The following is a 27,227-nucleotide window of genomic DNA, read 5'->3' on the forward strand; positions in this document are numbered from 1 at the left end:
TTTTTTTTTTTTTTTTTTTTTTTTCACTTTCCAAGTGTGTCCTCTTTCTCTTCTGACAATGAAGAAGGAAAGAAGAGTATAAGTTAGAGGAAATAATGGAAGAACAGTTGTAAGAGATGGAGAACAGAGCTGCTGTGCAGAGAGAGCTGATAAGGAAGGAGAAGGGTGAGACGTTGTCTGGAAAGTTGAAAAGATTGTTCATCAGCCAGCTTATTTTGAGCATCTACTATGTGCTAGGTTCAGTGTTAGACATGAGATAAGCAATGATTTCAGCATTCCAGGAGTCTCAGTGTATTGGCTGCATAAACATTAAGTTCATATCCAGAAATCGACGGGGCATGGAAGGAAGGGGCATGACAGTGTTGCCTGGACCTGGGGAAGGGAAGGATACATGATGTGGTTTGCTACGTTAGATTTGAAGTTGATAAGTAGGTCTGGTACAAGAAACAAGGTGAGGGGGTGGAAAAGAAAGAGGACTTAGGAGCAGAGGGGCAGTGTGAAGACAAGGAGTGTGAAACAGATTGGCAACCCCTAGAAACTGCATTTCTGTGTGGCTGCAGTGCCAGGAGACAGATTGTATTCAATGGTGGCTGACTCTTAGCAGACCTTTCATACTGTGCTCAGGAGTTTGGGCTTTTTGTGTAGATAGTGCAGAGACATCAGACTGTTTTAAGCAAGGAAACTACATGATCAGATGTCCATTTGAGAAGAATCAAACTGGCCATGATGTGGAGGCTAAATTGTGAGTAGTACAGTTAGAGGCGGAGTCAGAAGATTACTGAGATGGTGCGACTGAGATGATGAAGGCCTTGGCTGAGGCAGTTACAGGGGGAGGAAGAGGAAGGAATAGGTAGGATACATATTTGAGGGCTAGAATTGACAAAGCCTAGTGCAGTTGAGTTCAGAGAGTGAAAGTGAGAAAGCCATGGCTGTTTCAATTCCTGGCTTAGGTGATGATTGGATGATGGAATTATTAATTAGGATTTCCTACAAAAAGTAGAAAGGATATTGTTGATCAAGAACCTTACTTCAGTTCAGGTCAGCCTTTGCCAGCAAGTAAGCTAGAAAAAAAGTGCAGGTTTTGAGAACTTTTCCGATTTTAGAATTGAGATGAGAAACTGTGGAGCTGTTAAAGGAATGAGACATCGCTTGGTTTTAGGATTAGGGAAAGAATAAGGGGATTGTAATGAGTAGAGAGATCCCAGAGAGGATTAGCAGAACTCATGTATAGCCTGTTTGCAGGAAGCTGTTTCTGACTACCTTCTTTTCTCCTTGGACAGAACTGAGTACTCCTTCCTCTCCCCACTAGGTGTTGTCTGTATTTCTCCCAGTTAGTGCCTGTAGCACTGCTTTGTGTACATGCCCATCTCCCCATCTTGGGTTAGAATCTCCTAAGGGCGGATAGAGCATTGTATGTGGTATTGTATACCCAGAGTCTGGCACAAGGTTTGAGCATGGATACAGATGTCTGTTAAATTAATAAGCAAATGAAAGTAAATTGAATCTATATAGTCCTCTGTCAGCCTTATAACAGCGCTTATATGACAGGTAGGAATCTTTTTCCATATTCTGTTTCTAAATTACCTGAAGATCAAAGGTATGATGACATGGCTATTGTTATACAGCTAGAGATAGGATGCCAGTTCAGGTGTTCACGTGAAGTTTAGTGATATCCAAGGTTTAGGATTTCTGATGGAAGTATGTACTTTATTGGTTGTTTGTAAAACTGTGAATATCTTTTGACTAATGTGCAATGAAGTTATATAAACTTTATTAGCTTAATTCTTTTCAAGGAAAATAGCTTCTAAAATATGTGTAAGAGTAACGCAAAGTATGCTTTTCTTCACTTACCAGAGTTATCTTTCAGCACTATGGCTGGAGGAGCAGTTTCGAATTACAGTGTAAAAGATTGTCTGTATATAATTTTATTACTTGTAAGTTATGTTTTGTATTTGTTTTTATTACATTTTTTAATAATATGTTTTACCAGAATCATTGTGTGCTAGTTGATTTTCTGATTAATTAGTTATTAGATTGGCTAATTTTTTGGATATCAAGCTTCTTTGAGTGGTCATTGTTCTGAACCTGGCATAATGCCTTTTTGGAGGCCTCCTTGGAGGAAGCTGCCATCAAGAAGTTTACACCCAGGTTAGGTAGGTAAGTTGTGTATTGATAAAAACAGTTCACATATATTGCTTATTTAATGCACGCCAGGCTCTGTGCTAAGATAGAATGTGATATATGGTATACTTAATGGTGTAAATATGAAAGTTAAAAGAGGAGAGTGATCATTTCTAATCTGAAGGGTCAAAAAAAGCTCATAGTTAAGGTTACATTTGAGTAGGGTCTCATATGATGGGTAAGATCTAAGCAGAGAGGAATGGGGTGAGGAGAGTTGGGGATAGAAAGCATAGGTGTATTCAGAGAAAGATTAGTGGTCTCACTGAGTTAAGGCACAGCATGCAGAGATTTAGGGTATGTTGGGATCTAAGGCCAGAGACTAGAGAAGCTGTTGGGGGAGACCCTTTAGATGTAGAGGTGATCCAGCAGGGACAATACTTGTGGGGATGTTACTGCTACTGTAAAAGTGACAGTTATGCTGGGTATTCGAGAGGAAAGGAAGATAAAACAATCAAATATGAGTCAAGTTTATAGCTTTGTGTTTTGGTGAATTGTTAAAAAAAAAAAAGTAGGGAGAACATGACAGAGAGTTTTAAGATAAAAATAATGAGTTTAGTTTGGGGCATGCTAATTTTGAGGTTTGACAGGACATCCAGCAATGATCCAAATGCTAAAAGACAAGCAGACTAGAGAGATTTTGGAGATAGAGAGATTTGAGAGACAACTCAGTCGTGGATTTGGATGAGATTGTCCAGGGGTAATGGGTAGAAAGCGGAAGAAAGGTGCTAAGCACCAATTATATTTTGTTAATTCATTCCACATTTCACTGAATGCCTGTTATGTGACTGACACTGATTTAAGGACTGAGGATATATCAGTTAACAAAATATACAAACAACCCTGCTGTTTGGAGCTTACATTACAGCATCTGCTTTTGATAAGGAATATAAGTCAGACAGTTCTATATAATATCCTTTAAGTCAAATATGGGCAAGAAATCAAAAGAACCAGTCAAATAAGGTAAACATAAGTCTAAAGTCTGAGAAAGGTCATTGGATGTGGTGACAATGTGCTAATTAATAACCAATGGTAGAAACAGCTTCATTGGAGTATTGAAGTGGAAACCAACCTGAGAAACGAGGGGATGAAGAGCAAGCAAAGGAATTGAGGGGTAGACCATGATTTTCACTCCTTAACTCTTTGGAATACAGACAGTTCTTTCAAGAAGGTGGACATAAAAAGAGAAAATAGTGCTAAGAGAATTTATTTCTATAAGAAAAGGTCTCACGAGTGTGCTAGTAGTCAAGAGGTTTAGAGTGGTCATCAGGGGAAAAGGCGAGACTGAAGATGCTCAAGAGAGGGCAGTGAGCCCAAGAATGTGTGAGGACTTGTTCTGGTAAGACAGAATAACTGGAACTGGTTTACTCTCCATCTAAAAGAAGAAGAAGAACAACAACAACCAGCTCATGAAATATACAAAACAACAATTTTCAAGCCAGTAAGTACAGTTATCCTTGAGAGATGAGAAACAAATGAGATGTGCGCTGTGATTGTCCCAGCTTAATGCCTTGAGAGTTTCCAGGCTGTGGCACAGTTCCAGAGGGAACTGAGGTGGTGCTCAGTGAACTCCCTGCATTGAAGAGATGAAGCTGAGAGCAAGGGGAGACCAAGATGGCTAAGGTCCATAGAATCGACTACTAGAGAAAAGAGTTGTAGAGAGAGAGAACACTAGAGATTTTCAGAGGGTCTCCTTGAGTATCCAGCAAAATATTCAATCCATGCATTTGAGGAAACTTCCCAAGGCCAGGGCAAGAACCATCTTAAAGGACTAGAGGAGACAGTGGTTGGTGTTCACACAGGGCTGAAAACTATGCCTGTAATCACCAGATGGACTGGAAAACTTATAACTCGCCAGGAACTGGGTAGAGTACTTGGCAAGGTCAGCCGTAAGTGGTGTTCTACTCTGGACTCACGTGACAGATAACATTAGTAAGTCCCAAAACCTCAGATGGTTGTCTAGTAATGGTAATGCATCTCAGTACAAAGCTGTATAGGATTTAAAGAAAAAATATTCATCACTCAACAAGGTAAAATTCACAATGTGTGACAGTCAGTCAAAGATTATCAGGCATGGGAAGAGGCCAGAAATCATGATTCATAATGAGAATAATCATAGAATTGGAACTGACCCAGAACTGATATAAATATTAGAAGTAGCAAAGGGGGTCGTTAAAACTGTTATTATCACTGCATTGTATATGTTCGTAGAGGCAATCTGAGAGAGAAAAAAATGCAAAGAGTATCCAGTGAGCTGTGGGACAACTTTAAACCTAAGCTAGGGTAATTTGAGTCCATAAAGGTGAGTGGAAAGGGACAGAAAAATATTTGAAGAAATAATAGCTGAAACGTTGTCAAACATGAAGAAAACTCTACACCTACAGATGCAAGAAGCTCATTGAACCCCAAACAAAAGGAACATGAGCAAGGCTGGGCACAGTGACTCATACTTGTAATTCCAATACTTTGGGAAGCTGAGATGGAAGGATCACTTGAGGCCAGGAATTTGACACCAGCTTGGGCAACATAGTAAGACCCCCATCTCTACAAAAAAATAAATAAATAAATTAGTTGCACATGTTGTTGTTCGCCTGTAGTCCCAGCTACTTGCGAGGCAGAAGTAGGAGGATTGCTTGAGCCCAGGAGTTTGAGGCTGCAATGAGCTGTGATTACACTGCTTTACTCCAGCCTGTGTGACAGAGAGAGAGACCCCATCTCTGGGGGGAAAAAAAGAGAGAGAGAGAAAGAAACATGAATATAACTATACCAAGGTACATCATAATAAAATTGTTCCAAATCAGTGATAAAGAATATGGATGTTTAATTTTATGTGTAATTGGCTAGGTCCCAGTGCCCAAATATGTAGTCAAACATTAGACTGGATGTTTCTATAAGGGTTGTTTGGGATGAAATTAATACTTAAATCTGCGGATTTTGACAGATTGTCCTCCATAATGTGGTTTGGCCTCATCCAGCTAGTTGAAGGCCTGAATAGAATAAAAGACTTGCCTCCCTGGAACAAGAGGGAATTCTTTAGTAAATGACCTTTGGACTGGAACTGCATATTGATTCTTTCCTGGATCTCCAGCCTGCAAACCCAAGCTTCAGATTTTGGATTTACAGCAACTGTAATTGTGTGAGCCAATTTCTTAAAGTATTTCTCTGTCTCTCTCTCTCTCTCTATGTATATATATGTGTATATATTATGTATATATTATATATTATCTACATATGATATATATTTATCTCTATAAATCTCTCTATATAGAATATCTATATATAAATATATCATATATAGATATAGAGATATAAATATATCATACATAAATATATTATATATATCTATATATCTATATATGATATATATTTATATCTATACATGCACCTATATGTACATATAAATATACATATAAACACACATCCTTTTGGTTTTTTTTTCTCTTGAGAACAAAGTAGTACAAAGAAAATACCTTAAAAGCAGGTAAAAGATGTTACATGAGTAAGAATAAAAAAAAGCTATAAGGAAAGTTTATACCACTAAATGGAAAAATGCAGGTAAGAAGACATTGGAGCAGCATCCGAAAGGGAAAAAACTGTCAACTAATATCCAGCAAAAGTCTCTTTTAAAAAGAAAGTAAAAATAAAGACTTTTTCAGATATACAAAATCTGAAGGAATTTATTGCTAGCAGATAAGCATTATAAGAAATGTTAAAGGAAGTCCTTGAGTCAGGGAAAAAATGATACCAGATGGAAATCTGGATCTATATAAAAGAATAAAGAGTGGCAGAAATGCAAATTATATGGATAATTATATAAGATTTACTTCTTATTATTTAAATATCTTTAAGTGGTATCTCTTTAAACAACGGTAATAACCACATATTATGGGGTGAACAACATGTAAAAGTAAAATGCCTGAGAAAAATAGCATAGAGGCCATGGGGACAAAGGGAAGCACAATATTGGAAGATTCTTATACTATATGTGAAGTTGTATACTAACACTTGAAGGTAGACTGATTAAAGATGTACTATAAACCCCAAAGTAACCACTAAAATAGCAAAACAAAGAATGAGAACGAAAAAAGCAACAAATGAGATGAAATGGAAGTATTGAAAACAATCCAGAAGAAGGCAGAAAAATAAGAAAAGGGGAATAAGAATAGATGAAACAAATAGGAAACAAGTAGAAAGGTGATACAGTCAAACCTAAACATCAATAATAGTATTAAATATAAATGATCTAGACTCCTTAATTAAGAGACAGAGATTGATATAATAGATTTTATTTTAAAAACCAAGCTGCAACCAAATATTGACTTTAAGAATCAAACTTTAAGTATAAAGACACAAATAGGTTAAATATAAAAAGGTGGAAAAAGATACATCATGCTAATACTAGTCAGAAAAAAGCTGGGGTAGCTGTGTTAATATTAGACAACGTAGATTTCAGAGCAATGAATAAGGCTGGGGATAAAGAAGTTCATGATGAAGGGATCATTTAATCAAGAGACTGTAATAGTATTATACATTTATGTACTTAACAGAGCTTAAAAATATGTGAAACAAAAAAAAGATAGAACTGCAGAAAGAAATGGACAAAGCCACAATTACAATCAGCGACTTCAATTTCTCTCAATAATTTATAGATCATGTGGGAAGAAAATCATCCAGTACATAGTAGACTTCAACAACACTAACAGCTAACTTGACTTGATTAGCATTTTATAAAGTACTCCACCCAGCAACAGAAGACATTCTTTTCAAGTACACATAGACTATTTGCCAAATCAGGCCATAACCTGGTTTATGAAAACAACTCTAAATAAGTTTAAGTGGCTTCAAGTTATGTCCAATATGTTCTCAGACCACAATAGAATTGCATTAAAAATCAATAACAAGAAGAAAAAAAATTCTCCAGTATTTGGAAACTCACTTCTAAATGACGCATGAATCAAAGAAGGTATCAAAAGAGAAATTATAAAGGATTTTGCACTGAATGATAATGCAACATATTAGAATTTGTGGTGCCTATAAAATGGGACTTTAGGGAATGTTTATACCACTAAATGTCTGTTCAGAAAAGAAGGGCCTCAAATCAATGACCTCAGCTGTCACCTTAGGGAACTAAAAGAAAAATGAATTAAACCCAAATAAGCAGAAGAAAATAAAGATCAAAGTGGAAATCAATGAAATAGAAGAGCCATAGAGAAAATTAGTAAAACCAAAAGCTGGTTCTTTGAGAAGGTCAGTAAAATTGATAAAACTCTAGCCAAACTGATCAGAAAAAATAAAAAAGACACAAGTAACCAATATCAGGAATAAGAAAGGTGACATCAATGTAGATTCTATAAATAGTAAGAGGTTAATAAGGGAATATCATGAACAACCTTATGCCAGTAAATCTGACAACTTAGAGAAAATGGACAATTTCCTTGAAGGACAAACCATCAAGTCTCACTCAAGAAGAAATAGAAAACCTGGATAGACCTATATCTGTTTAAGAAATTGATACCTTTTCTTTCTTTCTTTTTTTTTTTTTTTAAGTCTAGTTGGTTTCACTAGTGAATCCTACCAAACATTTTAAGGGGGAAATACTGCCAATTCTTTACAATCTCTTCCAGAAAATTGAAGAGGAAGGAAAAATGCCCCAACTCCTAAGACCAGCATGAAGCTGATACCAAAACCACACAAAGACATTGCAAAAAAAGAAAACTGCATACCAATAACCCTCATGGACACAGATACAGAAATTATAAGCGAAAATCTACCAAATCAAATTCAGCAATAATATTTATAATAGGATAATATGTCATGACCATGTGACATTTATTCTAGGAATGCAGAGTTGGTTACACATTCAAAAATCAACTTAGTTCACAGTATCAATAAACCAAAAGATGAAACTGATCCTGTGAAGATATGCAAAAAACAAAAACAAAAAAATCTCAGCATCAATTTTTGACAAAAACTCTTAACAAAGTAGGAATGGAAAGGAATTACCTCAACTGTTAAAGGGCATCTGTGAAAACCCTACAACTGTTGTCACAGTTAATGGAGAAAGACTGAATTGTTTCCTGATCAGATCAGGAATAAGACATGGATATCTGTCAACATTGTGGTAGAGATTCTAGCCAGTAAATCAGGCAAGAAAAATAAATAAAATGGTTTCATTTTGGGAAAGAATAAATAAAAACTTACTTGCTGATGACATGATTGTTAAAGTAGAAAATTTAATTGAAACTACAACTCTTTGCTATAAACTGGAGATGGTTGATGTGAATTAGAACTGATAGTTTTAGAGATCTGAAAAACTGTCAGAAACTTAGAGGATAGCTTTGGCTATTAGTTTTAAGAATGTTGCCCATAAGAATAGAAGCAGATAGGGTGTGGTGGACAACTGTTAGCCAAATATTGACTTCATTCAGATAGATGAACAAACTCCCTGAAAATTGGTAGGTCGGAATGCAGAGGTCCACATATAAGTAAACGTCGTAACTGAGGTAGGATGTTATTAACAAGTGGCTACGATGAAGTGTTCTAAAATCATAGAAGGAAGCAAAGTTTGTGCTGAGAGGCGCTGATAAGAGAAGGAAAAGCTCTGTTTGCTAGTGTATGGAGGAAGAAAAAGTGTGCAGGGAAATGCTGGAGCATGAAGACTTCTTAACAAAGGTAAGGTTCCATATGATTTGCTGAGAGGGCTCTGTAGTGATAAAGGTAAGGCTGAGTTGGCCATGGGAGGCAGGAAGTAATGATGTAGGAGAAAAAGGGTAGATGCTTGTTCTTTGGGCCTGTGTGTTCGTTATAGTGAAAGAAGGAGGGCAAGATGTTGGAGAAACAAGTTGCCGATGGTAGAGAAGTATTCGCGGATAGGCAGCAGAGGAGGTCCCACAGGCTGATTTTAGTTATCAGGGAATCCATAACTGTTCAGTGCTGGAGTTTGAGATGGACATTGCTGACATCTTCAAACTTACTGCCCAGGTCCAGAGTTATTTTTATTGTTCATAGCAGGTGCATGTGTGTGTGTGTGTGTGTGTGTGTATGTATGTGTGTGTATAAAAGTAAAGAAGAACAAAGGGGATGGAAGGAGGATACTGAAATAAACAACAAATTCCAATAGTAATAAAGGTAACTTGGAAAAGAATTGAGGAAGTCAGAAATCCACATGTGTATGTAGACACTCAGTGTGGAAGATGGCAGAATAGCTGGACTAGGCCTCCAATGAATCATTCACAAGGAAAAGATCAAGGAACTTAACTATATAAAAATTTAAAACCATTGGAAAGCTAAAATTAAGATAAATATAAAAAAATACTGTTGGAAATATTTGCATCAGATATTACAGACAAGTATATGGCTGACCCTCTTAGGTAATTCAACCACCCTTACAAATAACATCTAGAATCTAATAGACACACTATGCCAAGTCTATAAAGAGATAATTCATAGAAAGAATAAATGGCAAACAAATTAATGGAAAAGTTTCAACTTTACCAGAAGTTTAACTTTACTAGAGAATAAATAAGTAAACATTAGTTTTATACTTAAATTTATCAAAATCTGTTTCTTTATGAGATGAGTCAGTGCTGGTAAGACTGTAGTGGCATTGGTATGCACATGTATTACAGGTGACATTATGGTTGTTACATTATGACTGTTATGATATCCCTTTTCTTGGAAAGCATTTTTCTTGGAAAGCAGTTTTTCATATTAAATCAAAAGTTATGAAAATGAAAATGTTCACAGACGTAGTAATTATGCCACTGGCAATTTATTTTAAGTAAGTAACTTAAGGGAAACTATATGCATAAAGCACTTTCTTGCAACATTTTGTATTGTAACTAAAACTTTAAGATAGTTTAAATGCCATACAACAAGGGAGTTTGTTAATTACATTATGGTAACTTGATCAAAATAATTATAGATTAGAATAATATATTCAGTTTTCTATTTAAAAATTAAAAATTAGATTTACATTTATTTTTGAAATTAAACCATGAAAAACTATGCATTTGAATAAAAAAACTGGAGAAAAACTATAAGAGTAACAGTGTACTTTATTGATGTGATTGAATTATGGGTAAAACTTCTATTCTTTTAAATTATTTCTCTATGATGTTTTGAAAATATAAAGCCAATTGAAAATGAAATATTTATTGAAGAGTTTTGAACATTCAAAAAGAGAATCTAATTTCAGAGTTGGTTTCATAAAATGAAAACACATGAGAAGGATGTTTAATTTCAGCAAGGCGAGAATGTCTGCGTTTTCTTCAGAAAGAGAATTCAAACTTTATTGGTTTATTAACTTCAGCAATTTTTCACCTCTGACATGACATAATTTTTAAAAGATACTTAAATTGTCAAAACTCAAAGAGCCAAGAAATCCTCCAGAGAGCAGGACCTGTTGGTGAGGAGAGAAAAATTGAGTAATTTGCACCTTGGTCTGGAAAGAAAAGTGAACTCTATCCAGACTGAATTCCTTTACTGTATATATGAGGAATTTGTTGATAAGAGGGGTTGTTAAACTGTAGATGACATAAATGTTCGCTATTTTTTTTAAAGCAGAGGAATGGAATCTAAAGGCTTAGGATAATATATTGATGCTACATGGAGAATAACCTAGAGAAAACTGAACACTTTGAATTGAAAAAGGTTGAAAACATCTTCTAGGGATATATACCATATTTGAAAAATATTGAAAATGTTCATGAAAATTTGAAGAAGTCATTTAAGTGACTTCAGTATTAGCTTCAAATGTGTTAAGCCAACAAGAGAAACAAGTTAGAAAGTCAGATTTTGATATCTTTTAAAGGATTGTGTTTTATAAATGCCAGTAGATTAAATTTCCTTTTATGATGTTGAAATCATAGTTAGAAGAATTTCGTTAGTCTATTGTCCAAACATCACAAAACTGCTGTGGCATAAATCATGCCCTTGGTCCAGGTCAAAGCCACCAGGTCTGTAGAATGTCTTTCCCTTCAGCAATTCTTAGAGTGACCCAGGAATTTCAGAAGCACACAAGTATCTGTGTGTGTGCACTCAGACTGCAGGGAAGGGGAGGAGGGTTCAGTCTGTAGGTCCAAGTGAAATACTTGTGTGTTCCACACAATGAATAAAAATAGACTAACCTTCCTCCCAAAACTAATTTTGTTACAATTCCAGGAATGCTTTCAGTGCATGAAAAACTTCAAATTCATCTTTCTTGTCTCACAGGTTTTGTTGGATTTAAGGATTGCAAAACAAAGACTGAAAGGCTATGCAAACAATTATTTCCCTAAAGAGTTACTAAGTCATATATTTATTAAAAATTTGTGGGGTTAAATCTTAGGGGAGGTTTCAGTCTTACTAATGTAGCTTAGATAGGCCAGGAAAAAATGACTGCGTAACTTAGGTTTCAGCCATCAAATTGTTTGAATGGAGCCTGGGGAGACTTACCCATGAAGCCTTCAGCCAAATACTACAGGCCATTGATGATTGACTCAGTGGTTACTTTTATTTCCTCCTCCTTGTTTAATATAAATAATGGAATCGTAATTTTAGAGGAAATCTCAAAGAGCCAATTTAGTCTTCATTTTGCAGATGAGGAATTCAAGGCCAAGGCAAGACAAAAATATGGCTGGTGAGTCTAAGAGCTGTGGCTCGGACTTCTAGGATAGTCCCTTGTCGTGTTAGCACACTGACACCCTGAAGATAGCATCGTAGGACACTTCTTGTTTGAATAAGCAAGAGAGTAGTTACATTGTCATGGATGAGTCAGTTGAACATTTTCCCTCCCTCCTAAATTGTTGATTTTATTATTTCTATAAAATGTACATTCTAAACTCATGCTATTATTATTATTTCATTAAGAAAGCAATGTCATATAGACCTGAAAACCCTTCTTTAGGTTTCTTGTGTTGAGTTATTTATAAACAGGGAGGACAGTAAATTAGTGGGTTTATTAGGCACATGTGTATTTGGCAAATTGACTTCACCAGTATTTAGGCTCAAAATTGGACAAAATGGTGTGAATCTCTCAGTTTGTTGGTATATGGAGGAGACACTACAGTGTAGGGCTCGGTGATGAGACTTGGTTTTAAGTTTTGAATATAGCAGTTAGTACTTTTTTTTTTTTTTTTTTTTTTTAGACAGAGTCTCACTCTGTTGCCCAGGCTAGACTGCAGTGGCCTGATCTCAGCTCACTGTAACCTCTGCTTCCCGGGTACAAGCGATTCTCCTGCCTCAGCCTTCCGAGTAGCTGAGATTATAGGCACCCGCCACCGCACCCAGCTAATTTTTGTATTTTTAGTAGAGATGGGGTTTCACCATCTTGGCCAGGCTGGTCTCGAACTCCTGACCTCTTGATCCACCCCCTAGGCCTCCCAAAGTGCTGGGATTACAGGTATGAGCCACCGCACCCGGCCAGCACTTAGTACTTTTGGCAAAGCACTTAATGCTTGTAAGCTTCACTTTCTTCTTAGGACAGTAGTACTGACACTAACTTTAGGATTGCTATAGCAGCTAAATTAGGAAATAGATATTAATACTTAGCGTATTGAGATCCTATTGTGTGCCAAGCACTGACCTACAGGATACACTAGCTTGTTTCTTCATTATGGATGCTTGCAGTCTAGCCAGAGAACAAATATAAAACAAATCAACCCATATGTAGTTACAACTGTGAAAATCAGCGAGGAGGGGACTGAATACTGAAAGAACACGGACTCAGAAAAATCAGTCTAGTTTGAGGACACCAGAGAAAGCTTCCCTGACAAAGTAGCTTGCTCAAAGTCAAACAGTTAATCAATGGAAGAGGAAAAATTTGAACCCAGACTTTCTTCCTCTAGAGCGAATGCTGTCTGGTAGCTTTTATTCCTCAAAGCAACTCTTTGAGAAAGGTATTTTGATGGTTTGACCTTTGGTATCCCTCCTAAGTATTATATTAATTCTCCCCTTTGGCCTCATCCAACCTGATGTAAAGGAAAAAAAAATAGTCTAATAAATTTCCCTTCTTGATTGTCCTTCTGGTGAACTGAAAGTGTGACTTCAGATTTTTAGTTCCATTTAATCCTTTCAAATGTTTAGAATGACTAAAATAGAAAAAAACATTGTTTCTGTTCTATAAATAGTACATTTTCTTATTTTCTGGACTAGTCAGTCTATCTAGACTTGGTCTTTTGAACATTAATTACTGAAGCTAAACCATAAAAATAATACGGAGACAGCAACATGGATGACTGTGTATACCTTTGCCGTATAAATCTAACTACACGAGTTCTATTTGGTTAGAAAACATTTATGAGTATTTTGTCGGGACATTTATATGCCTATAAATAACATTGCTGTGATACTTTGCTTAGCGTGAAGTTTTGAAGACGTTTTAGTAGTCACCTTATTATGAAGACTTAATCTGCCTGTCGGGTTAATAAACTTCAAAAGTTGTATTTTGCACATAGGTGCAACAATTTCTGGAAGGATATTACTTCCCTTTGAGAGCCTGCATATTGTCAGCTTTTAAGAATCAAAGCAGATTAAACATTGGTGGTGTACTCCATACCGTTTTCTTTTCAAAGTTGAGGCCTGTGCCTGTCCTACTTCTCTAGAAAATCTACACTTGAGTTGTCCTGAGCATATCCGCTAATAGACTGCTTAATATTTGCAGAGAGCTTTTCATTTTGAGGATTTCACAATCATTGCCTTTTAATCCATATAACACCCATGTGAGGTAGGTAGATCCATTCAAGTATCCAACTCTCCTGCAGGCGAATTTCTGTGCCAGCAGGAATATTATGATTGGCGCTGACTTTCCTTAATTTCCCAGAGGCCAGACACCTGGAGAGGCTTTCCTGCAGACTCAGGTACATGCCAGTGTTCCAGCCACATGGGACTGCCTCCTCTTTCCTCCTGCTCATTTACTAAGATTCAGTGACTTCATGCACCATTAACCATAATGCTGTGCTGACTGTGTCAATCTGCGTTAAGCCCACAAAGGAAGGGGTGTGTTTTCGAAGATTATTAGAGGACCAAATGAACATTTTCCGTACTTTCTGTGCAGCAAACTCCAGCTGTTGACAACTTCATCACTTCAACAAAAGTACTTTTCCTTCAATGGTAACTTTTACATCTCCAGCTACATACTTAGATTAATAAGTGAGCACCCAGAATCAAGTTTATAATTATATTCAGGCAGGCAGAAAATATGTATACCTAATGATTAAATCATCGATGAAAAAGCATCAATGGAAACATAATGAAAGCAATCATATATTAGGTGCTTATGGTGCACCAGGCACTGTGATAAACACAACACATATATTATCTCATCCTTATAACACCCCTATGAAGTAGATATTATCATCCCTGTTTTATAGATGAGAAAGCCAAGCAGGGCTAGTAGGTTGCCCACATTCATAGAGCTAATAAATAACAGAGCTAGAATTTCAACCTAGTTCTGTCTGACTCCAAAGTCAGTTCTTCAAACATTATATACTATGTACTACCTTAGGTAGAAGGTAATGTACAGATTATTAAAGTACTGGGATAACATGCAGCAAAGAAGTGCAAAAGATAGGCTGGACTAAGAAGGTGTGTAATGATTTCCTTCTTTGTAAAGCAAAACAAAGCCATTTAAAAGAATTGTTTTTATCCATGTAATACTTTATATATTTTTTCATAACTTACCTCAAATGAAAGACTCATAATTTGTCTTCTTTGTTGATAAGTTATTGAAAACCTGTTTTTTAATATTAAAATTATACATATTAAATAATGCTTAAAACCTTAAGTAGAATGGTTGCTCAGAAACTATTGATAAATTAACTTCTAGAAATTCATAGGGCTTTTAATTCAGAAAAGAAATATAAGTACATGGCAAAACATTCAAATGAAACAAAAGAATGTTCCTCCTATTTAAAATTTCCAGATTCCCAGTTTTTCTGAGAGTCATTATTAGCTCTGGTTTCTTGTGGATTCTTCAGAAAGAATCATTGTATATATTTGTGTGTGTGTGTGCGCGTGAATAGGTATATGTACACTTGCATATGTCACAGCTGAATTTATTGTCTTGAATGGTAGTAAAGTTGTAAATATATGGTTAATCATAGAACTATATACTCTGAATATATTTTCATAATACAAATCTTGTATTACATGTATTATAAAATGATTGTGCGTAAGTGGATAATTATTGTTGTACTTTTAAGAAAAATAGATATATGACATATTAACCATATCCTTTAAAGAAGATACTAACATAAATGTTATGTAATTCTAATATGAAATGATTATAATTTAAGTACCTTAATTTCTAGGGTTGCTGAGTTATATGTGAGAAAGAATTATAAGACATTAACTTTAAGAATTTAAGTTAGATGCAGAGGTCCTCACAGATTTAATATTTTCTTTGAAATTTCTCTATACTTTCAAATGCCTTTCTTACATTTGATAAAAGTTGCAGAGTGACATTACATATTAAAGAATAAGGCAATATTTTGAAGTAAAGGGGATAGTATTGTATATTGCCGTAGTACACAACTATGTTTTTTGTTTGTTTGTTTTTAAGATGGAGTGTCACTGTGTCTCCAGGGTGGAGTGCAGTGGCCCGATCTCAGCTCACTGCAACCTCTGCCTCCTGGTTCAAGTGATTCTTCTGACTCAGCCTCCCAAGTAGCTGGGATTACAGGCATGTGCCACCAGGACCAGCTAATTTTTGTATTTTTAGTAGAAATGGGGTTTCACCATGTTGGCCAGGATGGTCTCTATCTCTTGACCTCATGATCTACCCTCCTTGGCCTCCCAAAGTGCTGGGATTACAGGCATGAGCCACCGCACCCAGCCCCAACTATGTTTTCATAATGGTAGAAGATAATATTCAGTTATCAGTTTACCTTGGAAATTATGTGTTTCTAGTATAAATATCAGCTACAAAAAGTAAATCTTAACCAGCCTAAAAAGAGAAGATTTGAGCATCGTAAGTATTTTAATTTAAAAGTTAAGTTGCTAATTCTTTTTTTATGTTTTTGTTTTCTAATTTTAGGTTTTAGTATTAAAGCAGTGCCATTCCAGAATGCCATCTTGAATGTAAAAGAACTTGGAGGTATAACATTTCAAATCATTTCTATGTCCTTAATGTTTATTAATTTGGTAATAATGTATTATATGTAATTCAAACATAATGATAACTTATTCTAGTAGGTGGTTCATTTTTATATTGATTATATATTTCCTAGAAATATTTCTTTCTCTTTGTATACATTTTAAAAATTGTTGAAGAGTTCTAAGTAACATAAACTTTGGGTTTTTTTAATGAATCAAAGAATTACACTATTATTGGCAATTTATGCAGCATACGCATTTCTTTTACTTGTTCAAAAAATTCTTGAATAAAACATGAAGAAAATTTTAATATCATCGAAAGATCAACTATACGGGGAAATGATTTGTATTTTAGAGTAATTTGTGTTTATACTGCAGGTTTTATTATATTAGGTCTTTTTAGATTGTATTGGTTCCGATAATCTTTGCCAATAGGTTATTTGCTGGCCAAGCACATTTATCGGATAGGCTGTGCCCCAAACCATACGTCACTCAGTCTTTCATTACAGTCTCTATCTCGCATATTTTGGTTGTGTTTTATGTTAGTCAGGGTCTTAACCCATGTAAATAGATTAACAAAGAAATCAATCAATTCAGTGAACCCACTAAATTCTCTAATGGCACATGAAAATACTAAGTGCTCTGGAGTTCAGTATGATATCGGTGAGTTTAATGACTTAGAAGAGAGTTATCTTCCATCTCTTTAATCACTTTGTGATATTGGCCTTACCCTCTTTTGTTTTGTTTTGTTTATTTTCCCTTAAAGTCATTCTTACTGTAACCTATTTTTAGCTTGATGAAATTGTAACACCAACTTCATGCCATTTTAATAGTGTTTGGTATCTTCTTATTTTTATCTAATAAAGTATTGGCTGATCTTTTCAGGTGTCTGTTTTCAGTTCGCTATATGTAGGACAGGTTCACTTCTGCCAGTCAGTTTCATATTCACTTTTAGCTTTTATAGCATTGATATATAAAATAACCATGATCAATACATTCCAATTTTTCTTTAAGACATTTGGTTTTGTCATTTTGACTCCAAAAATTATAAAACATGAATGTTCTTGTAATAATTTTTCTGTGCAAAGTTTTTTAAAAGACTGTGTTCTATTAGGTTGAATATTTTAAATTTTAATTGTACTTTTAAGAAAAATAAATGTATGGCATATTAACCATGCCATAGGCTTAAAACCTTAAATACAATGGTTGCTCAGAAACTATTGATAAATTAACTTCTAGAAGTTAGTATAATTTAATTCAAAAAAGAAATACAAATACCTGGCAGAACATTCAAATGAAACAAAATAATCTTTCTCCTATTTAAAATTTCCAGATCCCTGGTTTATAAAAAAATGCTTTTTTGCTTTGTGGCTTCTGGTGGTTTATTCCTTGGTGACAATAATATTACCTGTGGATATTTAAAAATCAGAGAACACATTGTAAAAGTCCATGGAATCAAAATGTATGGTTTGAGAATTGTATGGATTTTAAATATGGATGTTACTAAGTATTTTATTTTTAGGTTGGACACATGCTTTTATTGAACACCTTCCAGGTATAAGAAACTATTGGTTGGTTAATAAGGCATTTATTGTATATGATTGAAACAAACAGTAACTGTATGTGGACAGTTTTTATAAAAGTGAACACCAAGGAATTTGTAAGCTTGGCTCTGTGCCATCAAAATTCAGTATAATGAAAGATCAAGTTAGGGGACTAGAGGTGGAAATAGGTCTGTTCTCAGGCAAGGTTTAATTTTGCTGAAAGAGCTGTGCCCTGACAGTTGCTGAAATGGAAATTACAATGGAGAGGAGACCATAGGATTTGGTGGTTCTGTTTTAGTTGGTACCTATTCTGTAATGAGGTTAAGAGATGCAGGTAAAAGGCAGAGCCTCAGGGATCAGAGCAGATACAGTCATTCCAGGCTAGTGATACTTAAGTTTTTAGCGTGTGTTAGTATTGAAGAGCAAATTTCTAGCTTAAGCATAGATTCTTTTACCTCCTCAACTTTAATAGTTCTGTTTCCAGTTGACAGAGTGTCTGAAAGAAGAGGGGACTTTCTGAGTAGAAGCTAATTGTGTATCCTGTGTCACATGCTTGGGGGCAAGCACTTAAGGGAATGACTTCTTGACAGCTCATTCACTAAGTCATTTCCTCAGATATTTTTTGAGACTAGGTACTAGGTTATGTCTCAACCAGGAACACAGGAAAAGCTAGGCTAACCCATGTAAAGTGTAGCTTTCCTAGGAGTTAAAGTGTATCCTAGATATGAAGGGGATCATCCCAAAATAAGGTGTATGTGTGTTTAGGGGGAATTATGACTGACTGAAATCAAGTTGTCTGAGAGGGAGCTGCTTGACTGAGAATTTCTGGGAGGATAGAGTTAAATGTTTTAGGATCAATGTGTGAAGATATGAAGTTTTATTCACCAGTGGAGGGTTGCTCAGAAGACGGGTTAATCAGAGTTCAATCATATTGTCTATCAGAGAAAAATTCTGAATTCAGGGGAGGATCTCAAGAAGATAGGTGGTAAAGATAGAGATTGAGAGCCAGGAGAGTGATGAATTCTTAGTGAGGAATGCCCAGGTAGTTCTCCTTATCCTGGGGTTAATTCAGGAGAACAGCATGGCCCCTGTTCTCCCTGTTAATGTCCTTCCTCTGCCCCTTTCAGATAGTTCCAAGGCTCTTCTTCACTCTCCTTCCCAATCTTAAGTTAAATTTCTCACTTCTTCAAAATAGGGAAGCGCATAAACCTGTGTTCATTATCTATTTAGAAGAATGGTATGGGGTGAAGAAACAATGAATAATGGAGTTACACTCAGTGAAAGTCACTTTGGGGAATCTTAATGACAAACTGTATGTTTGCACTCACAAATATATGTTTGTGTGTGAATATATTATATATGTGTTGAATATATATTACTTACATAAATTATTATTTCCTCTTACCAATTTTCTGTTTTGTGAAAGTGTTTTTATATCTTTTTCCTGAAAAATTCTTAAAATTCTCATTCACATCAGTTTCTTTTCATGTAGTGTTTTCTTACTGTTCACTTGATCATTTTACCACAATTAATTATGGGTCTAGCATGGTCCTAGGGGCAGAGAATGAAAGATCTAAGCACAGCCTTCATCTTCAGGGAACTCATCATTCAGTGATGGAGACATTCATGAAAAGAGAAATAGGAAATTAGTGAAAATTTTGAAAATAAAGAAATGAAAGGGAAAATTAAGTGCAGAAGTACGAGGTAAATTATGACACAGTGATAGTCTAGCCCAGTGTTTTGGTGGGCCATTTCTGTTTTATTATTTTAAGAATGCCTTGTTCTGAACTACCTGTCACACCCTCCAGGCTGCAGTGATTATGCCTATCCTTTTGTGAAACTGGAGCTCTAAATCGTCGTCTTCTATTTTGCCCTTATTCCTTACTTTTCAAAACCCCTACCAGTCTCAATCTTTGCAACTTCAGGCCTAGAGAGTAGATGCTATTATTATCTCACAGATAAGATGACACTGTACATGATGATTTGACCACAGTCATTTGGAGCAGGAGGTGGGAATCAATCTGAGCTCTTGTGCCTAACCAGTGCACTCTATAACTACAGCACTTCACCCAGGGCCTGGCACAAGAGAAGTGCTCCCACCTGTTATTTGCTGCTGTTTGTATCATTATTATTTGCATGATTTAAAGTCTTCACATGTTGGTTTGGTTTTTTTTGTTGTTGTTGTTGTTGTTGTTAACAGTGTGTTGATAAAACACCATTTTTTGTTTTTTGAGGTGGAGTCTCACTCTGTCGCCCAGGCTGGAGTGCAGTGGTGCAATCTCGGCTCACTGCAACCTCTGCCTCCCAGGTTTAGGTAATTCTCCTGCCTCAGCCTCCCGAGTACCTGGGAATACAGGCATGAGCCACCACACCTGGCTAATTTCTGTATTTTTAGTAGAGATGGAGTTTCACCATGTTGGCCAGGCTGGTCTTGAACTCCTGACCTCAAATGATGTGCCCTCTTTGGCCTCCCAAAGTGCTGGGATTACAGACATAAGCCACTGTGCCTGGCCCTAAAATACCATATTGACAAAACATGAATACCTTTCTCTCTGCTCAAAAACATTTATAGGACTTAATCTCTAATTATTGCTGTTGCTTTTATCATTCATTTTCTCTCTCACACTCTCTTATGTAGAGATCTTTCAAGTCAAACTCTTGCTCAGTTATGGTTCTTACTTCTGGTTCTGTAATCCTGCTCCCCTCCTTTGATTTCTTCAAGACTACCTTCTGAATCAAAGTCTTACCTGTGCTTTCCAAACTATCTAAAACTTTCCACAAACATTTCACTGTTACATTCGTTTATTCTTTGTAATTCATTCATTCAGCAAATATTTACTGAGCATGTATTGCATGCCAGGCTCAGTTCTAAAAAGTTGTGGTGGTTATAGTGTCAAAACAAGCACTGTTCCTGCATAAACCAGGTAAAAGGTGCCAGGGGAAGCTCTTGGATACTTGACTTCTCCTTAAAGTCAGCTATTACTTCTTAGAAGCCTAGAACAGATATCCATTTAGTCCCTTTCACACCTGAAGGGGTTTTCTAATACCATCCAAGCTATTAGCAAGGCTGGGTATTAGTTCTGATTCCTACGTAGGACATTTTATAGTATTACTTCGTGAACTTTTTGTTTTCCTATATAGTCTTTTATCCAGGAGGTTTTTGGTGAAGCTAATCTCAATCCCTTCTCTTTTAGTTTTAATTAGTTACTCTACTTGTCTTGCTCTAGATTATTTTATTTTTCTGGATATTGTACGAGATACCTAACAAGAATGCTGAATGGACAGATGGATTAATCTTTAAAGAATTTGCCTTCTTTCTGATGACTTGTTTCAAAGCACAGACATTCTGTGTGATTCTAGGCAAGTCTACCACCTTCTTGTATCTCTATTCCCTTATCTGTAAAGTGAGATAATAATAGTTCCTATGTCATATAATCCTTGTGAGCGCTAAATTAGTAAATGCAGGTCAAGCACTGAGAGTTTGCCTGGTCTATAGCTAACATTATGGAAGATTTACTTTTATAATGATCATACTCTGACTTTGTCACCTCTCAATTCTGTGCAATAAAGGACACCTTTCAATAAAGCCTTTTTTTCCAAGGTCAGAGATAACGCAAATCATGTATTGATTTTTTTTTTTTTTTTACTCTTTGTGGTCATACCTCTCTTCCACTTAAACAAGGTGTTACACCTGTTTAAACTGAGAAGCAACTGGAAAAGGCCCTTATTAGAGTCTCTGTTTAGCTACCTAGCATAGTTTTGGCACTCTACATGGGTTAATATCAACTGATCTTGTCCTGCTCTGCCTCATCACCTTTTCTTCTGTTTTCACATTTCACCTGGAAAATCTCTTCTATCGTTTCCTCTTAATTGCTTTCATTTTGCATTTGGCTTATGTACTTTAAGCACATTATGAAAGTAAGTGAAGCATCTGGCATTTAGCTAAGTCGAAAGCAGTTGTCCACACTGCAGTGATGTCACAGCTCTGATAATGTTGCATTTTAGAAATGTCCAGTACTTAAATTTACAAACAGATTTCTGTGCAGTCATGAATGTTTTTCTCTTGATTTTGAAATTGTATATGTGAATTGATAGAATCCAGAGATGAAAATTTTTAGTTCTTAACATGTTTGGTTTGTTATTATTTATTGATAAGGACCCAGACATCATAATACTCCCTAACTGAATTCTGGAACCAGGATTGGGTTTGTCAAATGACTTGTTTTCTTCCCCTAATATTCTAATGTGTTATGTCTGAATTGTCTCCCCATGCCCCATCCCAGCCACCATCCTTTCCCAGTGTTCTGTTTGGAAGTGATGTCTTCACAATTGACATCGAGAAAGGCAAAGACAAGCTGAAAAGCAGCTAGCTGTCCTTTATGATTTAGTATTCATTGCTGCCTGTTGTCAATCAAAAGGGGAAAGTTCATGAAGATTTTTGTTTGCATTTCATTTTAATTTTTTCTTCCTATAAAGAAAAGACAACTGTTTTAGGGTAATATAGAAAGTGCAAGTTGTGTTCATGTACTCATTTGCTTCGGCCCGTGCAATAGTGATTGAATGATTTTTGTGGATTTTCAGCTAAACCTTTTTTTTTTTTAAGGTTTCTTCTGTCAGCAGCCAAGCTGTTATATGAAACAGATGTTGACTCTGTCCTATTTCTTTGTTTGCCTGGAGGAATACGCCTCCTCATAGTGAAAGGTGCTGTTTGTTTGTATCCTGCTAGTTATCTTCGGGTGCTGTTAATCTGCCCAGGTTATTTGCATTTCTTAATTTCTCCAGAAACTATACAGGACAGGCAACCCAGGGGGCACTGCTGCCTGTTTCTTTTAGTTTCTGTCTTTTGTACACAGGCCATTTGATGTCTTTCACCAAAATAAAACTTTCTTTCTTCAGAGTCTCATTTTATTAAATCTTACTTTAGAGGGAAGAAGACTTCTTTAATTTTTATCTTATACATTTTCACAGTCCCATGTATATTATGCATCATCCCCCTCCAAATCCCCACTACCATCTCTCATTTTTTAAAACTCCAGCTAAATACTTATGAATGTAATGTAATCATTGGCTCAGAGAGTCATGCCACACTGCAAAGCCAGAGGAGACGTAAAGACGATATAAACCAATAAATTGGTTGGGTATCAGAAAAATAAACAATGTAGGCAGACAGACTTGCAGACGTTATTGTGGCCACATTGCTTTGAGGGACAGGTGGAGTTGCAAAAATTTCTTGCTGGTATAGGAGAAAGCAACTTACCATTCGAAAAGTGTTTTAGACATTTCCAGACATGGGTGTCCATGGGAGGGATGGTGAGAAACCATGTCCCTGGCAAAGGAAAATGACAGCACAGAAGAAGGGCTCAAGGAAAACCATGTCCATAGAATGCCTTTGACCTTACTATAGGTAAATCACAGGAGCTACACACAAGTAAATATATATATATATTCTGTATTTGTTATATAATTCTAAGGAAGAAATGTGGCTCAGCAAGTAGAGGATACCCTCAAGATCCTCTGCCACTCTCTGCAATTGAATTTCTTGTTGTTATTTTCTTATATGTAAAATGTAAGTTTTAATACAGCACCTCTATTTATTTCCCAAGGGATTGGGCTGAAAGAGAAAATTTTAAATTATCTAAAGCTCCTTGGAGAAATGCTTTAAGAATAGATGGTGGTATTTCCACTAATTCTCTTTTTGTAGTCATGGAGCTAGTGTGATATGTAATATTGAATGACTGCAACTTCTTGATATAGTATTGTTTCCTTATCAAGGAAAAGAACCAGGCAGGCCTTTTGGGAATGGGAACAGCCAGTTAACTCCTGGCTCCCTGAGCTGTGTACTTTCTCACTTAGGCTTAGGCTATACTAGGGGAAATGATATCGGTATAAAGCCAAGTCACTTGGATGTGAGTTAAAAGGCCACAGCTATCTGAATTGGTTGAATAGGATCCCAGAGTGGTGGTGTTTAAGCGTTTTTTACACTTGCTAAGGGAAAACTGAGCCAAACAGTCAGCAGAGCCAAATAAATGAATCTAGGGGCCCAGAAGTCTGTTACTGGCTGAGGTAGACCTGACCTTAATTTTTGTTTTCTTCTGGAGAAGTGCCCTAGGAAATTTTTAAAAATTTATCTTCCCAGCCATAGTCTAGTATAGCACTTAAGGATCCACTTTTTCTAAGACTGTATATACATGTAGAATGTTCTAGAAATGATTTTTCTGGCCTTTTGAACCCCCCCCCCCCGGCAATGGGGATCTCATGTGCCTCTGAAGGTTGCTGCTGCACCACTGTTTCCTCTTCAGAGGCCATCAGGCCATTTCGTATCTTCCAACTCTACTAAACTGCCTCACAGAACATTTGTGTTGGGTTCTTAGTTTAGCTTCCTATCCCTCACAAGGGAATAAGTATTTCTGTTTCTCCCAGGGATTGCCATAATAGCAACTAATTTTCATTGTGTATTTAGTTTCAGTGTGGTATTGCAGCAACAGCACTGGAAGTCAAGAGACCAGTATTTTCCTCTTTAACAAAACAAGCCATGGGATATTGGGCAGGGCGCACTTAACTTTTCCAAGGCTACTTTTTTTTTTTCCAGCAGCCGAAGATGCTGATAACACTTCTCTTATCTAAGTATAGCATAACTACTTTATTTTTATCTTGAAAGTCATAGTATCTATCTCGCTTTGGCCCCTACAAATCGTAGATCCCACCTCTAACCTCTGTACAGGATTATGTAGCATTGTTCACTCTTTTTTTCTTTTATTCTGCCTTCTTCAATTATTATTATTGTTATTTTTTGTACAGTAAACATTTGGATAAGTCTCAAAGCTTTTTGTGTGTATGGTGTGAGGCAGGGTATATACATAAAATAAAAAATAACTAATACTAACTTGACAAAGTTCCTGTGATTCTGGTGTTTTCCTTGAGAAGCATTACAGTTTGGTGTGGTAAGTCCTGTAACAAGACTGAGTATAAGATGCAGTTAGGATTATATAGGAAGGAGAAAGGAGACTTCACAGAGGAGAAGAGTCTGGGAAAAGGGACAGATGAGACAAAAGTCATGGAGATACAGTAAGGTTACTTTACAGATGAATCAAGACTAGAGAGTTATGAATCATTGAAAAACAAACCATAATCTTAAGGATTCACTGTACTGTAGTATAAAATATCTCAGCAGTTTCAAGCTGGAGGGAAATTTGCCAAATTATGACCCAAGAGGCAAGAGTAATGCTAGACCCTTCACACGCAAAAGATTGTTTTGTTATTGTTACTTAATTCATTTCAGTGGATATTTAATGAACACCAACTCCATGCCAGGCCCTGAGGATGCAATCCCTGCCATGCCCAGGTGTGGGTGAACACACACACACACACACACACACAGAGCACACACACACACACCATCCTCTGAGCCTGTTTCTTTGTATACTTTGGTGGTAGAGTGATATTGGCCATAATGATTATGGAAGTTCTCAGAAAAACATAAACTTCACTAGATTCCTATAAATGCAATGGCAACTCAACAACTGTTGTAGAGGTAATATGCTTATAGCTATTTATCACTTAACAAACTAGGTTGATTCTCTGACACGTTCAAAGCTGATTAAAATAGATCTGAGTAGCATTCTTTTGAGGAATCAAAAATTTGTTGCATTTAATTTCTTGCGGTCCAAAGTATCGTTGAAAGATTCTACTGAAGATGCTTGATTATTTTAATCTTGAAATTCCCTGGTATTTATGGCATCATTGTGAGCAGCAATAATGAGAAGAATTTATGTAAGGTTAATTATCACTGTTAGTACAAGTATGTGAAGCCCTTAAATTTAAGCAGCACACATGATTGAAAATCGGAAGTTGATTTTTTAAATGTCTTTTTTTATATGTCTTTATATTTTTCCTCCATAGCCAAAACTGTATTTTATGACAAAAATGGTAAGAAAACAAACAAATAACAAATTAAGTCAATAACAAAAATAGATTTAAAACCTCAACAAAGAAAGAAAAGCAAGACAAAGCTTAAGGTACAGACAATGGAAACATGAAATAAAAGAGGAATTCGTCAGGATTATTAATCAAAGGGCTCATCAGAGTTATTAATTGGAGCTCCACATTTGGAGCTGTGCCTTTATTTTTCTTTTCTCCTTGTGTTAACTAGTGGATAGCAGCTGTGTTTACCCACAAACTAAATCCTTGAGTGTGGGTGCTAGACCCAGAGAGGTAGGGCAGTGCCTCAGTAATGTGCTGAATGCCAGGTGGGTTAGAACGCCCACCCACACAGGAGACAAGCCGCTTGTCTGTCCCTATTAATCACTGGAAACAGACAATGGTAAACAAAAGAGCTGGCACACAGAGATTCTCAAACAAAAGATGAGCATATAGTTATGACACACCACAATGTGAAGAAAATCAGTACCATGAAAGAAAGATGTCAAAGGAAAAATGAGAAGAAAAAATATTCCAGGACCTAGAGGTAACAGAGTGATCAGAAGAAGACATTCAGAGAGATGTATTCATGAAAAACACTCAAGCACAGATACTAAGAATTTAAAGTTTGACTTTAAAATGAAAATGTTCATTAATACAACTCACATATAAATTAGGGAAATGAAAGATTGAACTAGGGAATTTTTTTCAGAATGATATACAAAAAGAATACTTCAGAAATGTGGGAAAAAATTCAAGAGACATAGAGAATAGTTACAGAAGTTCTAGCATCCCTGTAATTCTCTTAGAGAAAAGAGAAACTGGAAAGGACAAAATTATCAAAGAAATAGTAGGGGAAAAAGCATCAAATATGAAAAAACAATATTCAGATGTAATGAGCCCTGTCAATTCCAAATATAATTAATAAGAAAAGAACCATTCTTAGAAATATTATAAACAAAAAGAAACTATTAATTACGATTTCTCTCTCTTTCTCTCTCTCACACACACACACACACACACACATGCACGCATGCACACATAAAATAGCTTTATTTCTGATTTTAACATGGAAGATGGCAGGGTCAGGTAAAGAGAAAGAAGCATAAAAGTATACTATGTTCCTTTCTTATTTAGGTTATAGATTATAATTTAAAAAAGAAAAAAAATTGAAGTTTATGTGTCTTGAAGGCAATTAAGAATAAACATGATAATAAGAATAGGATGATATATTCATAAATGAATTTTTAAGAAAGTTTTGAAAATTTACATATTCAGCTCATATAAGAAATTTTCTTAGGGAATGGAGTAAGAGTTCACTGGGATCAAATACAAATTTTGCTTTATCTATATTGCATGAATTTTTTTCCATAACTTTTTTTTAAAAGCATAAAGATTTTTTAAGAAAGGAAATATACTATAAGGAGAAAAAGCAAAAAATATTTGATACATTTATCAAAGTTCAAGAAAGACAGAAATAAAACAATCAAAAAAGTTGTGATAAATAGGAAACAC

At 35.8% G+C, this 27,227-nt stretch overlaps 1 protein-coding gene across 1 annotated transcript in view; it reads left to right on the forward strand.

The window, feature by feature from the left end:
* ARL15 (ADP-ribosylation factor-like 15) overlaps positions 1 to 27,227 on the forward strand; it is a 476,557-nt gene that overhangs the window by 134,673 nt on the left and 314,657 nt on the right. The window contains exon 3 of the mRNA XM_011999533.1: positions 16,193 to 16,252. Coding sequence (XP_011854923.1) covers positions 16,193 to 16,252 — 60 coding nt within the window. The remainder of the gene's footprint in view (positions 1 to 16,192; positions 16,253 to 27,227) is intronic.

This window comes from Mandrillus leucophaeus, unplaced genomic scaffold (assembly GCF_000951045.1).
Source record: "Mandrillus leucophaeus isolate KB7577 unplaced genomic scaffold, Mleu.le_1.0 Scaffold597, whole genome shotgun sequence".
Taxonomy (NCBI): Eukaryota; Metazoa; Chordata; class Mammalia; order Primates; family Cercopithecidae; genus Mandrillus; species Mandrillus leucophaeus.